At 38.2% G+C, this 18,814-nt stretch overlaps 1 protein-coding gene across 4 annotated transcripts in view; it reads left to right on the forward strand.

The window, feature by feature from the left end:
* The window catches only part of LAMA2 (laminin subunit alpha 2), a 599,838-nt gene that overhangs the window by 446,831 nt on the left and 134,193 nt on the right, over positions 1-18,814 (forward strand). For all 4 annotated transcript variants that reach the window (XM_087865477.1, XM_087865478.1, XM_045805578.2 and 1 more), the window contains 2 exons: positions 8,454-8,596; positions 12,276-12,374. In XM_087865477.1, the coding sequence (XP_087721603.1) occupies positions 8,454-8,596; positions 12,276-12,374 (242 nt within the window). The remainder of the gene's footprint in view (positions 1-8,453; positions 8,597-12,275; positions 12,375-18,814) is intronic.

An 18,814-nucleotide genomic window follows, 5' to 3' on the forward strand; every position in this document is an offset into this window, starting at 1 on the left:
CACTGACTGCCAGTGCAAGACACTGAAAGCAGACATGGTTTTCCCAGTGTATTCAACATTAATTAATTCCGCTCTTTATTCATTTACTTCTTGGGCTTAAAGCCCACATTACCTCAATAAAGAATAAAGATTAAATGGGCTAAAAAATGAAAAATTTTAAATACATATAATATTAATAGGTACATACTTTTTCCCCCTACCAACTGTTGAGACTCTCCTCTAAGATTTAAAATATTATGATAGTTATATGGGGGTTATGACAGATTTCTATTCATCAGGGATTGTCAAGTAGAGTCCTACCTTCCATGCAAGTGAAAAACACACTGGCCGGGTGCTTAGATTTCTTTCTAGACCTTTTTAATTTTTTTTTCTAATAGACAATTCTACAGTGTATTTTTCCCTTACAAATGCTGGTGAGTTCTGAAGAGATATTTTGTTGGACTTCCCAAAACAGGACAGACTTCTCCTTAGTATGTTAGGTTAATACAAATCCAACCTCCTTTTCCAACCCTCATTCACAATTTACATATCATTTTATAAAATGAGAACAACAACCTGCCTTTCTGAAATTTGAGAATGAGTAAGAAAGACATTTTTTTATTTAATAGTGAAGTTCTGTATGGTGAATCACAAAACTTGGATTTGTTCATGTCCTATTTTCTACAGATCAGTAGTTAACACAAAAAAATCTTATGTAATGTTTAAAATAGATTGAGTGGCATAGTAAAATATATTACTCTTAGAGAAAACAGAAATTAAAATTAGGAGCTGTTGGTAAGATGTTATTCCATAAAGAGTGCCTGAAAGAGGATTTTATAAATATCAAATTGATGCTTCCTATTTTATTCATCGCCTATGAGATATTAGAAATATAAAAGCTTTATTATTTATAACCACAATTTTTCTATAATATAACATTTAAGATGAGGTTTTGCTTCAGTGTTGCAAAAGCAATCATGAAGTGTGTTTTTTACCTGCAACCTAGCTAAATGTGATAGCGCACCTTAATTCTGTAAAATACACACTTTTCAGCCACTTGGTGAAAGCTGAGATCTGAAGTTTTATCTTACCTTGACACTGATCTGCAGAGATGGTCAAGATTTTTGTTTTTAATATCCAGTTGCCAGCAAGGATCTTATCACAATAATGCAGCAGCCCTTATATATTATAACTAGAACACTGTTGTACTCTTATAAATCAAAGATGATTGCTAATGGCAATTATTTCTCCCTATAAATGAGAGCAGGAACAAAATAGTGCAATGTGGCTGATCCCTGTGAAGAAAATGAGACTTTACATAATAAAAGGTGATGATAAAGCATCAGTTGACCCCCAGATGCTATTTAATGAACTATGGATTTGCTTGTGGGACATGCGATCACCCTCCATCCTTACCCATTAAATGCCATCCTCTTTCTGCTCCCACTTAACCCCCAAGTGCTACTTCCTATCCAAAGACCAGTATGTCTACTGTAGTTTTTTACAACTCGAAGCTGTGGCATGTTATTCAAACCCGGACATCATGGAATCTATAGAAGCAACTTCTGTTCGCCCTATTTGCACTTTATCTGCATCTGTTTTGTTAGTAAAAGACGCTTTGAGTTTTTTGTCAACCTTCTTAGCATAGGTCCAGGATTACAAGATTGTAGAACAGTAACTATCACTCTGATTCTAGATAATTTTCCTAGTTATTGGCCCTCAGTCTCAGGGGTTTGTATATCACACTGAGACAGCCATTCTATTAATGGAAGAAAGAGTTGTGCTGTTGAACTGTCATAGACAGGAGGCTGATCACTATTTATTTTTTGTCAGGCTTTATTTTAAGAGTAAACTTCGTTTGATTACAGTTTTCACTCTGCTAGATCCAAGGAGTTCATTGACCTCAAACAACAATAGAATCATATGATCTTCAAGTCAGAGGAAGTCATATAAGTAAGATAGTCTAATTGTCTTTTCTGTGGTGTCCCTGAAGCAGACCATCTCCTGATGCCCGGAAGCATGCTGTCATGGTATGTCTCTAGAAGGTTCGAATCCTTGGCTGGCCACATACAAGTTGTGTGATGCCATTTAGTGAACTCTTCTAAATCTCATTTCATCATCCGTAAAATGGAAACAAAATACTACACACACACACACACACACACACACACACACACACACACACACAAAGTACCTAAGCATAATACATGCTCAATAAATTCTAGGCATTATTAGCATCATGGTTATTACTTGACTGCTTTTTTCCAAAAACATGTTTTATGCAGCTCATCAGTTTCTGATGAAATATTTAGGTTAGGCTGACTTCTGGTTTTCTACAATTCTAATTGTAGGCTCTTCAAGTCACTGAAAACCCCTTTTATGACCACCTTATATTTTCTCCTCTCTTTAAGTTTTCACGTGGCAATATTTATGGACTCATATATACAATTATTGCAACTATTTTACTCATCTTTTAAATGAGAATATTAATAGCACTTTATAGAATTGCTGTGAACTTTAGATGAGATAATGAAGGCAAGAAAGAACATATTGCCTGCTATGTAGTGAATATTATATAGATAAAAGTTACTATCCCATTATTATTATAGTGCTTACAAAAAGTTTCCCTTTTTTTGGAGTAGTTATGCCATACTTAAGCCATATTGAACTTGTGTTACATATATATAATATATGTATATATATATACATATATATTATATACACATATATATAAATATATATATACACACACATATGTACAGAATTTTGTTTAACATATATATTAAATAAAACTTATACACAAATATTTAAAAATTAAGTTAAAATTAAGATACAAAAAATCCTATTGTATAATACATAATTATATAAATGTATTAGTTTAATTATAAATTTGTGTATATTATATGCTTTTATATAATTATACTTACATATATCTTATGATAAATATTAAATCATATATAATATATAAAACAACTTGGTGCATGAACAAATTCATCAGCCTCATCTAAAGCCTCCAGAATACCTTTCCCTTTATTCAGAGAAATAATAGGCAAAAAAAGTCTTCTTAATCAGTTTAAAACCAAATTTTTATTTTAGAAGATATTATTTCTACATAATAATAAGCCCTAAATATATGCCAATCTAAAAGTTTCTTCTTGAAGGGAAAAGAGAAATATAAAATCCGTATCCTAGGAACTATCAATGGCCTTAATATAAAAGAGTTAAATTAAAACATGAATATACGTGTACAAATTTTATCTTTTGTTAGAAATGTTTATTTACTCAATTATCCCTATTTTATTAGAGCAGACAATTTATATATCTTTACCTAAACTTGGTTAATGGATTTGGCCTTTTCAAAAATACTCAAAGCACTCATTTCAGCTTCAGCTTCTTTGGTGTGGACGTAGTGTGTGAGTTTTTTGTGACATTAAGCCAGTAGTTATTATGCATGGGGGACTCTGGAAGAAATGCAGTATTTTGTACTAATTGCTAACAGAAAGATCTGTAATATCAGCTGCATGATTTGTCCCTTACATGTGCCCAGCTATAACGATCTGAATTTAGTACTGCATTTGTTAATATTAGACACAAATTTATCCTGACACTTTTATAGGCAAAGCCTCAGAAACATTTAGTCATGTAAAATATAATCATAGTCTTGAAATATTTGCTTTTGTTCCCATGCAGTTTAGCCAGGATCTCACTTTATAACCTACCTCTTGCTGAATAGAATGGGTGGGAGAGGTTCTTTGGGGGTCCTGATTATAAGATAGGTGTTAATTTACATTGAGCAGTTACTGCATCCTTATCAAAGAACAATTGTTTATATAATGTGAATATTCCATGTCTCTGTACACTCTTCAAATCTTCCCCCTCAAAGTGAATTAAATGTGGTTTTAATTTGCATCCGTGTTTGTTGCCAGACATTTCAGACTTTTTGAGGGCAAATAAAAGTAGCTTGTGGTATAAGTAAAATATTTTGTGTCAGAATAAAATGGCAAACCATTATGTAAAAGGCATATTTCCCCATGTGTTTATCTTCTAACTGCATGAACTAGACTTATATAGAAGCTTTGGAAAAATCCCCATGGCTGTCATATCCATAAGTCTTTCTGACCCATTTGGACAGATGTTAGTATATTACTTGGAGCATACTATAAAACTTACCTTTCACTTATGGAAATGTGCTTCTGCTTTGTTCCTCAAAAAGCAAATACAGAGACCGTAAGACATGGTACAGTAATAGACCTTTGGACACAGAGACATAAAATGGGATGTATGAGTCCTTGAAAGAGCAATTAAATACATTTTTATTTCAACAATGGAAGATGAGGAACCAAAACAGATGGGCAGGGGGTAGAATAAACGAGAGAAAAATCAGTATTCATCATGCCTCTTGGCATTCTAGCTCACCAATTTACTCTGTAGTGTATCACGGTAAATCGGATCTAGTTCTGCATTCCAGTGCTTGATTTATTCTTATATGAAGTAAAAACTGAGAAAACTTTTCCCTGGAAATTTCTGGAGCCACCAGTGAGGAACCTCTAGCCACACTATTATCAGTGAGCTGACTCAATTTCTTCTTGGAAATAGGTAGGTTGTAAATTATACATACATTAGAGAAAGGGCTAGCAAAGGATTCCTGAAGAACACACTGCCCTAAAAAGCATGGTGAGACGTTCTGTTATGAAGTCTCTCTCAAGGTCTTGAAAGTGAAAAGAGTATATTTTTTGCTTACACCCTGGGAATATCTGCCCAAAATCCATCTTCACTAGAAGTTGAATGGAACTTTATAACAGTGTTAAAGTTGGCCTCAGTGGGAAAGGAGCCTTTGTATCCTTCCTAACTTTTAATAAAATTAAGAATCATTCCTAATACTTGTTCTTAGCCTGTGAATTGCAACTGGTAAGTCTCTGATCTGAATTTGAACTCTAAATCACACTTGCAAAACTTGGCAAAGGGTATGAGTTACGTGTTGCTGCCACTCCAAAATTCAACAGCTTAAAACAGCAGCTGGATATATCCTCAGGTTTCTGTAGGTTGAGAGTCTGGACTGGGCTCCAACGGATAGTTCTTTTGTTGTCATGTCTGGGGAGTCTCGGAGAGCCCCCATCACATGATGGGGCCTCAGCTGGAATGGTCAGGCCTGCTATGCTCTTGCTCACAGCTGCCTCTCTTCCTCAAGAAGACTCATCTGGGATTATCCATAAGGTAGTAGGGTTCCAAGAATGTGAAAGCAGAAAATGCTGAAGCCCTTGAAGCTGAGGCTGAAGAGTCACACAGCATTCCTCTGACACACTCTTTGGGTCAGAGTGCATCATAAATCCAACCCAGATTTAAGGGGAGGGAACGAAGACTCTACCTCTTAGTGGGAGAACAGGAAGGAAGTGGTGACCGTTTTTAATCCACCCCAGAACTGAGCATTGCCTTTATCTGGTCAATAACCCATCTGTGCTGTTTCTTTCTTGATAACATTTCATATCTTTTTTTTTCTCCTCCCTTCCTCCATTCTAATAACTCTTTCCTGAGTCAAAACTGAATTACCTCAAAACAAACAAAAACCTGATTACTTTATGTGGGTATCATAACAGCCGTATCCCGACATTATTCCGTCTCTGCCTCTCCAATCACAAGATACTTTTCTCTTAACATTGTTTTTATTCTGTTCTCCTGTTCCTCACATACCTGTGTGGTTCCTGTCTCATTTTCACGTTTTCCCATTTAGACACTTCCTGTTTGACTGTTCTTCTCTCCCTCCTTCCCTCCCTCCCTCTCTCTGTTCTGTCCTTCTAACACTCTGCTCTTCTCCAAAATATTTTTTGCTCTTCTTTTACAAAGATAGTAGTAACCACATATTTTTTACTATGTTTACTGTGTGCAAGACACTATCTTAAACACTGTGACCAAAGGTGATTAAGGTCTGTTCTCTGGTGTGGAAGAAGCAATGTATAAATAAAGTAATAAGATACCTCATACACACGAGTGTTAAGATAACAAGACCAAGGGAATGCAGTAGTGATTGGTGGAGACAGTCATTTCTGAGTCATCATGGCCTTCCCCTCTGAGGAAATAAGCCCTTGACCTGAACATGCAGGAGCCACACAGGGGAAGATGGAGGGAGAAGTGTCCTAGGCAGAGGACACAACAAACAAAATGACGTCTTTCATCTTTAGGACTGAGTCTCCCTGAAGCTTATCATCTGCAACAGTGGTTCTAAACTCTAGCTGTGTGATAGGACCATCTCTCATCTTTTAAAAATCCTGATGCCTAGGCCTTACCACAGACCCAAGAAATAGATGCTCTGAAGACAGGGGTGGCAGGAACCTGGACATCTGTATTTTATGAATCCCCATATGATTTTATTGTACAGCCAGAATTGAGGCCAATCAACCCACAGCAGTACTGCTCAAACACTAACATGCATAGGTTGCATGGGAATCTTTCTAAAATGCAGATTCTGAGCCACCAGATCTGGAATGGGCCCAAGATTATGCATGTCTAAGAAACTCCCAGGTGATGGCAATGCTGCCGATCTAGTTACCACCAAACTGTGCTGTACAGACCAGAAGTAACAGCATTCACCTGAGAGGAAGGTACACTCTCAGAGAATCAGAAGCCAGGTAACTCCATTGCCCCTTAAATCAGAATCCCTGGGAGTATGGCTGTCTTCTGTGTGTTAAGAAGATTGTTCAGATGATTCTGAGACCCGCTAATGTTTGAGAACCAGACTGTGTCTTGATGTTTAGACAGAGTCAATTCGGCACCTAATTATGTTGCAAGTTGTGTTTTCTGTAATTGTTTCATGTAGACAGGTGTGTTAAAACTTCTCAAGTGCTCGCATGGAACTGGGAGCAGGAAGGCACGACGCTCTGTTGTCTTCACTGAGTTTCCATGCAGAGCAAATTCCCTTTCATTCCACTTAGCAGAAGAGGAAGAGAATACAGCTCGAGTTCCACACTTGGACTCCTGCCTCCAAAGCCTCTTTGTTCACTCTGTGGGCAAAGCCCCTGCAGGTGACTCTCTACAGTTGTAGGTATCACCTGTACGGAGCTGGTTTCCTGAAAGCCCCGCTGGGGCAGTTGAATCCCTGCGAAGGGATATTCTAACTCACCTCTAACTGCTGTTCTATCAAAACTCACCCCCTGTACAATTTCTCTTTGTTTACAAGCTTTAGTTAATGGCTTTCTCTCCATTAGGCAGCTCAGGGGAGTGCTATTTAGAGGACTCATTGAATTCTTGCCAGTTTGGGGCATGGTCCAAAGCTACTTCAGGTCTTGGTATTTGCCATGTTATGTATTTACCTCTTTTCTCATGTGCATAGTTTTGATACCTCCTTCTTCCAAATATATGCTAGAAATTATAACTGTCTACATGAACGCATATCATAAATATGGTAGTACGGGCTCCTTGGCATGGAGAAGCTATACACCTCATTGCTCTGTTGCAAAGGGTTAAAAAAAAAACAAGGAGCACAAAACTTCAAACTGAATATGCATGTATTTAAAATCCTACAAAACAATTCATGTATTTTCATTTTAGAAATTCTGTTTATGAAATTAATCTAATAATGAAAAAACAATCCATTTTTTCCCTCTCTGCTAACTCTACCACCAGCCCCCTTCCACCACGCCAAGTTTGAATACTCCCTCTTTCTAATTATCGAAAAGATTATACATAGAACATTAGCACTTCTGGCTACTTAAGGAATAACATTTTCCTGGCCCTTAGCAGTTATTTATCCACAAGACTGGATGAGGTTAATTAGCAAAGCAGGAATTGGTGGGAGTGCATGTAATGATGGGTGATAATGTGTTGAAAGGCTAAAGAGGAAAAGTTGGCAAATAAGTCAGTAAGTAAATAAATACATATCATGAGCCAAAAACCACAAATTATAAAAAGAAAAGTTCTTTCTTTCGGCTTTTCTTTTTTAAAAATAATTATTTTCAATAGATATCAAGCAGAAAAGTTGTACAATTTTGGGATATGCAGCATGCGTGGTACGTGAAACACGTGGAGACCCATTTGTTACACTCTCCAGTGCACGCCAACAGAGCACAGTATATTTGCATACAGTTTTAGACACAGGAACATGTTTTATTCCCTAGTTACAGATGTCCTCTAGATTGCTAATGTGGGAATTGCTGGAACATTTATAATGTTATATCCCATGTCTTACCTCTCATACTTCTGCTCATTCCCCTCAAAATCCATTTGCCCCTCCTCTTTTGTTCCTCAGCTTATGTCCCCATCCCTAATTCAGCTTCTGGCCAACAGGCATGTCTGCTGTTCTGTTGTTCTTTTCCTCTTTTTTTCAACTGTCATCTATTTGAAACGTTTATTATCTAAGATGAGAAGCATCATCTCTCATGGAGTTATACTTGGGCCATAAAATATTTCATAGCTGAAATCTTTGAACATCTGTCTGGGATCCTTAACAGAAGTAAATAGTCTATGTTGTTTCCCTTTCACAGTTTGTGGAGATGAATGCACGGGCCTCCTTCTCGGTGACTTGGCTCGCCTGGAGCAGATGGCCATGAGTATCAACCTCACTGGCCCGCTACCTGCCCCGTATAAAATGCTGTATGGCCTCGAAAATACGACTCAAGAACTAAAGGTAGGTTGGAGTAGTAACAGCAAGAGCCAGGGAAAGGTAACAGAAGCTTCCCAAGGGGTAGTGGCCAGAATTGGTAAATGTTCTTCCCATTGCCCCAAATCAAGGCAAGCAGCCAGGAGGGAAATTCAGAGACTTTCTAAACTAGTGTTTTTCAAATTTGAGTATTATACTATAACAGATTGCTATTAAGGGAAAGAGGCTTATGTACTCTCAGTGCTTTGCCTAAATCAGCTTTATTATGTTACTTAAATATGTACAAACATAAAATCAGGTATGGTTCCCTATACTTATAGCTCTATAAAATCAAAGCACATTAATCCTTACAAAAGCCTAAAAAACCAATAAAATTAAAATTAAAAACATTAATATAAAATAACGGATGATTTTTGCTGAAAGCAAATTGCTGCTTGCATCAAGAATATGACCGTGACTACTTCCGCACAGGCTCTTCGATCAGTATGTATGTTATGTGTAACTCCAACCGTTCCACGGTATGAACCAGAGTCCCTCGTAAGGCTAGGGTCCTAAAATGACATTCGGCATCACTTGACAAGGTCACATGATTTAGGGGCTCAACCTGCCATACGATCAGACATGCATGCAGAGGTCGCTGCTGAGCTCAGGTGGCCATATCCATTTCTCAGGTGCCCCGCCTGAGTTCCAGAAATGCTTACATTAACATTTAAGTTTCCTGTCGAATTGAAAACACAAGATTAAAATTTTGTACTAGAGAGCTAGCAGACCTTTGAAAACACTTCAGTGAGAACTAATTTGAAAAACAGTATTCTAAAACATTGTTAAAACTTTTGGTAGTGGGTGGGAGAGGAGGAAATGTTAAGGAAAGTGGGATTTCATCTGATAGCAAAAGGTGGAAAGTGACTCCTGATACGCTATTGGTCAATGATCAGGTATTTTTTAAGAAATTCTGGAATGTTTCGGTATTGTGCTTGGTTCCCTGGGAGTTTTATGACTCCTATATGTGGTCACTACCCCCAGGAAGCCTGTAATCTATGTGGTGAAAGCAGTAATTTAACAATCAGGATAATCATCATGTGTTTTGTAAATTTTTGACTTACAATATTGTACAAAGATTGGAGACACAGGTAATAATCGGAGTAACCAGGGAATACGTTATGAATGAGAGTGTAATTTGTGTTGGAACTTGAAGGATAGACACAATTTAATAGAGAAATATTGGCAAGGACTGAGGAAAAATCTAAGGTTTATTCACTAGACACTGGTGGACGCTCTTCTAGGGAGTATATTCTGTAATCTGGACCATGGCCTTCAAGCCAAGTATTATTATGCCTATTTTCCAGGAGAGGAAGCCAGTAATGATGACAGCAAAAATACCTAACACTTATGGATGAGTACCTCTGTGTGAAGCAATTAACTCCCTAAGTCTTACATGAATTATCATACATAAATCTTACAGAAACTCCAAGAGGTAGGAAGGAAGCACTGTATCATCCATGTTGTTTTCAGGTAGGGAAACTGAAACAGAAAAGTTACAGGCGAGACATAAGACCACGTGGCTACTAAATGCAGAGCCGGGATTGAAATAGAGGCACAATGACTTCAGGGCCAGTGAGAATGACACTACCTTTGTCAAGCTCCGAGAGAGAAAGTAACTTGCCTGGAAAGGCCCAGCCCACCTGCCAGCCATGAGACCTCCCTGGCCCGGCGGGGCTCGTACTCCTGCCTTGAGGCGAAGAGAGTGTGTGAGCAGAGGTGGAGCCGTGAATTCACAGGGCGCGTCTGTCCGACGTGAGAAGGCAGGCATGCTAGTAAAAGATAAGGCTAGAAACTTGAGTGGGCAGGGTAATATGAAGGACAACCTTGAAAGCTAGACAGAGGAATCCAAATTTACCTCGTAAGTCTCATATCAGAAATGGGAGTTTTAATAAGGAAGATGCTGACTGGTTATTTTCCTTAGTCTCCCCCTTATCCACGGTTTCAGTTACCCACAGTCAACCATGGTTCGCAAGCAGATGATGCTCCTTCTGACTTATTATCAGAAGGTCGAAGGTAGCCTCGTGTGCCACGGTGCCTCATTATGTAAGCCTTTCATCATCTCACATCTTCACAAGAAGGGCAAGTACAGTCCAGTAACATATTTTGAGAGAGGGAGAGAGTCCATTCACATAATTTTTGTTACAGCATAGCTTTATAATTGTTCTATTTTATCATTGTTGTTAATCTCTTACTGTGCCTCATTTATGAATTAGACTTTATCCTAGGCTCATATGAATGGGATAAAGCAGTATATCAGGGTTCAGCACTATCAGCCGTTTCAGGCATCCACCGGGGGTCCTGGGACATATCCCCCACGGATGAGGGGAAGTACTATACATGGGAAGAATACCAAGAAAGGAGATTAACCGAGAAAAGCAAATACTTCACTAGGACATAAACAATTCTGAAAATACCACATAAGCACTGGATGTCGTAGTGAAAGGCCCTAATGGAAGTGTTTTTAATCTGTGGCCACCCCCTGAGCCAAGAGATACAGTCCTCTATCTCCTGAGGGCTGGCTGAGTGTTGGTCAAAACCACCTTGATTTTCCTTCAATTCCAATCTTTCTTGATTCTGGGCTTGTGTCCTTCTCCTACAATTTCTTTAATACCTGGATACTTGAGATCCTATTCTGATATTTAAAAATGGTAAGCAAGTCATTTTACCTCGTCTTTCACTTCCTTTACCTGTGTCAGTGCTGTCTGGTTCCAGCCAGAGACCACTGAGAACAGAGTTGCATTTCTGAGCTCACTGCAACCAGGGACACTGCCCACCACCGGGCATGTGGGCGTGTCTCCATAAGAGGGTCATAGCAGTGACTCCCAATATCTCGGTTTGTGCTGGGTGTTCTGGGGCAGGTGTAAGGGAGCAGGGGTTTGGGCTGGATTGGGTGCTATTAGGAAGTGGGGGTAATGGATTATTCTAATGAATCTTACAGAGAAGGAGGGAAGAACACAGGGAGGCTAAAGCTATAATGACCAAGGGGCAGTGGTCACTCAGAGTCGACAGCAGATGGATTTTGGGTGCCTTTGTGGTCCACACAGAGACTACGGTTTTGTCTGTGCTTAGACAAGATTATGGAGTGGTCTCGTTTTCTTTCATTCATCACTGTCACAGGGTGACCTTGTCTAATGTCACTGTTCTATGACATTGACTGTGTTTAACAGAAGAAAATGGCCTCTCTGTGAGTGCCCGGCCAGGGCCCTCTGTCAACGGCTCCCATTCTCCTTCCTTCCTGTAAACTCTATCTCTGTTGCTTGAAATGGGAGATTGAACAACCAGACAGAGTTCATCTTGACTCTACCCCTTACTGGCCACGTGATCTTGTGCAAGTTTTAACCTTCTTTGGGCCAGAGTCTCCTCAGACACAAAACAAAATAACATTTACCTGATAGAATTGTTGTAAGAATTAAGTGGGGGAAAAAAAGAAAGCCTGGCACATAGTAATTTTTCAATAAATGACTGCAATTTGCACTGCTTGCCAGGATATTCTGCATAGCACTTCATGTATTTGTGTCCAGGTGAAATGGTTTCTTTATCTTTTCTGTGAAGGCGAAAAGGTGAAATACTTTGTATATAAAGGAAAACTGTTGTGTTAAATGTGCAACCCATGATCACTGCAGAACCGTTTACTAAAATGTATATGGAATGAAATCTCTTTCAGCACTTGCTCTCACCCCAGCGGGCTCCAGAGAGACTCATTCAGTTGGCAGAGGGCAATCTGAACACACTCGTGTCGGAAATGAATGAGCTTCTGACCAGGGTAAGTTGGGAGGGCCATGAATCTTCTTATAGCAGATAGATGATGTATATTAAGGAAAATTACATCAAATTTCTGAAGCGCAAATCTTTTGTTTCTAATTCCCAATTTGGTGCGTGAAGTAGATGTATTTTGATTTGCTACTTCTGCGTCAAATAAAATCCTGAAACTCAGTAGCATCAAAGGAAGTTGTGATACTTGGGCAGTGTCAAGGACAAGGGCTAAAAATATCAGCGTGACAGTATATTTTGAAAATTCTATCCAGTCACACATACAAGTTTTTATCAATTTTGAATACCAACAGCACTGTCTTTGACTATGTAAGGAAAAAGAAACACAAAGGAAAATACTTACAGACGCTTTGATCTCATCACGGGATATTTGCATTTGTATAGAAATACAGTCTAAATCAGTATTCCTACACAAAAGAGGAAATCTTTATTGTGAAAATCCAAAGCATTTAAGACACTTTGAAAAGTTAGAATGTAAAGTCCGTGTTACATTTATCAGACTTTTTAAGGAACTGGGTGTTTTAAACCTTCAAAACTGCAAGAGGGTCAAGTTTCTTTTTGCTGTTAGAAAATGAAGAAAACAACATAAAGTCCGCCATCTTGTGGCCAGAAAAATGCATGAGCAGAAAACTGGCCTGCAATTTAGAGATCCAGTTTGATCTTCTAAGAGCTTTAAATGACAAAGAATATTGGAGCTAGAATGTTCTTACATATTATCTAGTTCATTTTCTGTTTGCTGGTTTAGGAAGAAATAACTTCAGGTCATGACAATGAAAAGAACTACCACTGGCCATACAATTCACTAAACTCAGGGACCTAAGTAGAACCCAGTCTCGATTCCCATTGGCCCAGTACTCTTTCCACCTCACAGGCATGATGCTGGTTTAGGAAAATTTCCACAGAGAAATCAAACTGGCTTCTGAGCATGTAACACTAAACAATGGCCCTGAGTTCACAAATGGCATATGAAACACTTTTTCAGAATCTAGTACCAGCAAGATAAGGAACAGTTTCTTGCCAGATCTAGTTAGATATTAATTAGATTAATAAGTACAGTTTTCTCGTATTAAATTAATAGTTAATAACTTTGTATTTTCTATGTAAATACAATTAAATAAGAAATTTTAAACTGATCATAGCAAACAAAGTAAACTCAGTTCAACAAGCATTCAGGAATGTTCACCCAAGCTAAGTGTTTGCAGATGAAAGATAGAAATGAAGCCCAGTCTTTGTCTTCAAGGAGCTTCAGTCTAGTTTGTGTGTGTGTGTGTGAACATGTGTGTGTGTGTGCGTGTGTGTGTGTGTGTATACATATGTATTTAGACGTGTGGAGGGTAATGTGGGAGAACTGCATGCAAATATATAATAAAACATGATATAAAATAAGGGAGCAAGAAATGTACCTGAGAAACATAAATGGAATGATTTAATCTCTTGAAGGGTAATTAGGGAAAATTCCATGGAGCAGGAGGCATTTCATTTATTCATTCATTTTAATACTTAATCGGCAACTACCATGTACTTGGTTCTCTGTCAGAATGACAGACCCTGACAATAGAGGGATAAGCAAAACTGACACAAGCATTGTTTCATTGATCTGATTAGAACCTAATGATCAGAGCCTAGAAACACAAGAAATATTTTACTAGGAAAGTCAGACCTTTATTATGTCTTAGCCTACATCTTTTCCTCTCTTCAGCAGACTCTCCCATACTGAATTAATTCTTCAGAATAGACTTCATATATTAAAGAATTTTAAGGTTAAAAGCAAAGTTGATTGGAAAGTACAGATGGTTCCCATATACCCCCTAACCCTACACAGACTTAGCTCCCCCATTATTAACACCCCCACCCCAGAGTGGTACATTTGTTACAATAAATGAAGCTACATTGACCATCATTCTCATTCAAAGGTCATAGTGTACTTTGTGGTTCTCTCATGGTGTTGTATATTCTATAGGTTACAGTATCATACAGAGTAGTTTCACTGCCCTAAACCCCCTCTCTGCTCCACCCACTCATCCCTCCCTCCTCTCAAACCCCTGGCAAAGTGATCTTTTTACTGTCTCTATAGTTTTGCCTTTTCCAGAGTATCATATAGTTGGAATCATACAGTAGGTAGCCTTTTCACATGGGTTTCTTATACTCAGTAATATCCATTGAAGTTTCCTCCACATCTTTTCATGACTTGATTCCTCATTTCTTTTTTAGTGCTGAGTAAATGTTTTCCATTGTCTGATTGTACCACAGTTTATGTATCCATTCACCTACTAAAGGACATCCTGGTTGCTTCCACGTTTGGGCAACATGAATAAAGCTACTATAAACGTTTGAGTACATAAATTTTCAATTCAATTTTGTAAATACCAAGGGGCTCAATTGGAGGATCATGTAGTAAAAGTATGTTTAGTTTTATAAGAAATCACCAAACTGTCATCCAGAGTGGCGGTACCATTTTGCATCTCACCAGCAATGAATAAGAGTTCCAATTGTATTTACATCCCCACTAGCATTTGGTGTTGTCAGTGTTTTGAATTTTGGCCATTCTAATAGGTGTGTAGTTGTATCTGCTTGTTTTAATTTACAATTCTGTAATGATACATGATACTGAGCATCTTCTCATATGCTTATTTGCTATCTGTATGCGTATTACCTTGGTGAGATGTCTGTTCAGGTCTTGCTGTGAACTGAGTGTTTATGTCCCCTCCAAAATTCCTGTGTTGAAATTCTAACTGCCAGGGTGATAGTAATAGGAGATGAGGCCTTTGAGAGGGGATTAGGTCATGAATGTGGAGCCCTCATGAATGGAATTAGTGCCCTATGAAAGGAATCCCTATAGAAGAGAGATTCTTTTCCCCCTCTTTGCCTTATGAGGGCACAGTGAAAAATAGTACTAGGAAGTCCTCACCAGACACCAAACCTGCTGGGGACGTAATCTTGCACTTTCCAGTCTCCAGAACTATGAGAAATAAACTTTTGTTATTATAAAGCACCTAATGTATAATATTTGGCTATGGAAGCTCAGATGGACTAAGACAAGTCTTTTCTCATTTCTTTTTTATTTGCGTTATTTGTTTTCCTATTATTGAGCTTTAAGAGGTCTTTGTATATTTTGGATCATAGCCCTTTATCAGATATGTCTTTTGCAAATATTTAACCCCAGTCTGCAGCTTGCTTTCTCATTCTCTTGACAATGTCTTTCACAGTGCAGAAGTTTTTAATTTTAAAAAAGTCCAGCTTATCAATTATTTCTTTCATGGATTATGCCTTTGGTGTTGTATCTAAAAGTTGTCACCATAGTCAAGGTCATCTAGATTTTCTCCTATGTTATCTTCTAGGTGTTTTACAGTTTTGGATTTTACATTTAGGTCTATGATCCAATTTCAGTTAATTTCAATACTATTTTTAAATAAACTTGTTATTTGAGAATAGTTTTAGATTTACAGAAAATTATAAAGATAATACAGAAATTTCCTCTGTACTCCGTACCCAGCTTCCCCTACTGTTAATTTCTTGGTATGGTATGTCTGTCACAACTAATGAACTAGTACTGATCCATTATCATTAACTAAAAACTGTATTTTATTCAGATTTCTTCAGTTTTCACTTAATGTCTTTATATTATTTCAGAATCCCATCCAGGATGCTGCATTACATTTAGTCATCATGTCTTCTCAGGCTACGGACTGAGATTTAGACTCCCCTTGTTTCGATGATTTTGATAGTTTTGACAAGCTCATGTATTTTGTAGGATGTCTGTCAGTTGGGGTTTGTCTCATGTTTTTGTGATAAGTATGGAGTTATGGGTTTCTGTGGGAAAGACTAAAGAAGTGAAGTATCATTTTTATCATTTTATCATTTTTATTACATCAAATTAAGAACCCATGCAACCAATATGTCTTATTATCTTGATTACCTGGCTGAGGTAATGTTTGCCAGATTTGTCCACTGTAAAGTTACTCTTTTCCTAAGACCATTTTTATCTGTGTATTCTTCAGATTTATAACCCAAAAAGCCTAGAAATAAGACTACTGAAAGCAAAGATCTCTTCAATGAAGTGAGATGAGGAGGAAATGAAAATCCTCATTTATTAATTAATCTTGTCTCTCTCACATCTATAACAAGAAACATAACTGTCATGGAGACCTTAAATACTCAAGTCAACATGATCAGTTCTTCCCCTGTGGTCAAGCCTCATGATAATCAAAAGGTGATTTGATACATATGAAATCATCACTAGAAGGCTAGGTGAGTGAAATATCCAATAGTATCAGCCTAAGACCACCAGTACCTGTATCTCATGGCCATGAATGATCCAGCATTTGGACCACAGCCTGAGAAGTGTGGTAGCCATCACTTTCATGGCTACCTTAGAGGAGACAGTGCCTTACACTAGGAGCCCACCTGGGAATTACTTGGGGCCAGGTCTCACTCCCAAAGGTTGTGATGTAATTAGTCTGAGGGAGGCAGTTAAGTGCACTGGGATTTTCAAGAGCTCTTCGGATGATTTTGGTATCAGCTAAGGTTGAAAACTGTGAGCTTATAATAACTGTGAGCTTATAACCTGATAATTCCAGCTACCTTTCTGCTGGAAAGTTCTTTCACTGGTATAGCCAGTCTTTTTGATGCTCCTTTTTTTCTTCTTTGTTGGCTGACCACTGGCTTTACGACTAATGCATTCTTTAGATTTGTTAAAGCATTTGGTGAGTCTCATCCTACGTAGCTGGTATAGGAGCTTGCCCTTTCTCCTTCAAGTGCTTATATATTTTATGCTCATTTTTTCATAGAGCAATCTAGTTCTCTAATAACCTGTGGTAAAGAGAATCATATTCCTCCCCAAACCAACACTTAACATGCATTTTATATAATTTATAGTGCAAATATGACATAGGCAAAATATTATATAATCACATATCTCTTTCAGTGTATTTTGATTTATTGTCATTTGATTTCCCCCTTGAAACGTAAGTTTCTTGAACATAGGAATCATATTTAGCATATTTGAACTGTCCTACAATGTGTGTGAATACTGAGGTGCTCTTTGATGCCAAATCCATATACCTCCATAGCTGTTGTTCTTAGCTCCTTCCTCAGTTTCACAGCCAGATTTTTTGAAAGCCTTGGAGACAGGTCTGCATTCACTTCTCACTCCACTGCAATTTAGATTTCCTCTCCCAGCTTGCTACTGAAGCTATTTCTAGAAGATAACCAATGACAAATTGGTTACTAAATCCAATGAAAACTTTAATTTACTTGAACCCCCTGTAGCAATTGCCATTTTTGACCCTTCCTTCTTGACATATTCTCCTCTAGTTTTCTTTTTATTCTCTGTCCTTTTATTCTCAGGCTCTTACTCTGCCCATGCCTTAAAAGTTGGTTTTCTGGGACACCTATGTGGCTCAGCAGGTTAAGCGTCTACCTTCAGTTCAGGTCATGATCCCAGGGTCCTGGGATAGAGCCCCACATCAGGCTTTCTGCTCAGCGGGGAGTCTCCTTCTCCCTCTGCCTGCCTCTCCCCCTGCTTGTGCTCTCTCTCTCTACCTCTGCCAAATAAATAATTTTTTAAGTTGGTTTTCTTGGGGTGCAGTCATCAGTCTACATCTTTTCTCACTTGTAAATTCTTTCTTTGGGCTTAAATTGCCATGTATATGCTGATGATTCAAAAATCTATTATTTTCAAGACAAACTTTATTCTCCTGCTTCAGTCCAAGAATCCTAACTGCTGACTGGACATCTCAAATGAAACTCATCATCTTCCTTTTAAAACCCATACTTTTTCCTGTTTAGAGCATCTCAGTGATTCGCCCTCCAGTATGTAGCCAGTCCCCCCTACCAAAATGAAGGAGTTACCCCTTACCTTCATTTTCAACCCAATCCAATTCAGTTTCCTTGTATGACCTCTCTTTCTAAGCCATCTCCAACCCCAACAAATTATTAATCCTATGACAAAGTAAACTCTCCAAATCACAGACCTGATCATGTTACTCTAGTTCAAATTTACAACAGCTCTCTCTTTTGTTCAATATGACATGTGATGCTCTCCCACTGTGATCTGATTCTTAACTGCCCAGCCTCATCTCTCCCCAGATTCGAGGTCTGGTTATCTGGACCTTGATGCATTTAACGTATAAGCCAGAAAGCAAGAAATTTTCCTTGGTCCTTTTTCTTCCTCATTGTAATCCCACTTACTCAACTCATTACCAAATGCAGGGGTGCTCTTCTTGTATAGATCTTCTCTCCACTACCCAACTTTCATTCCATCTCCATAATCTTTAGTTTGGAATTACCACATTGACTTTCTAGCTACTCCCTCTGCTTCCACTCTTGTTTTCCTTCCACTCTGTTCTCTACAGTGTAGCCAGAATGCACTTTTGCTATTCCAAATCTGAAGATGTCACACGAGTGCTCGAACTCATCCTCCCAACTTCTCAT

Source organism: Ursus americanus, chromosome 11 (assembly GCF_024610735.1).
Source record: "Ursus americanus isolate L20-20 chromosome 11, mUrsAme1.1.p, whole genome shotgun sequence".
Lineage (NCBI taxonomy): Eukaryota > Metazoa > Chordata > Mammalia > Carnivora > Ursidae > Ursus > Ursus americanus.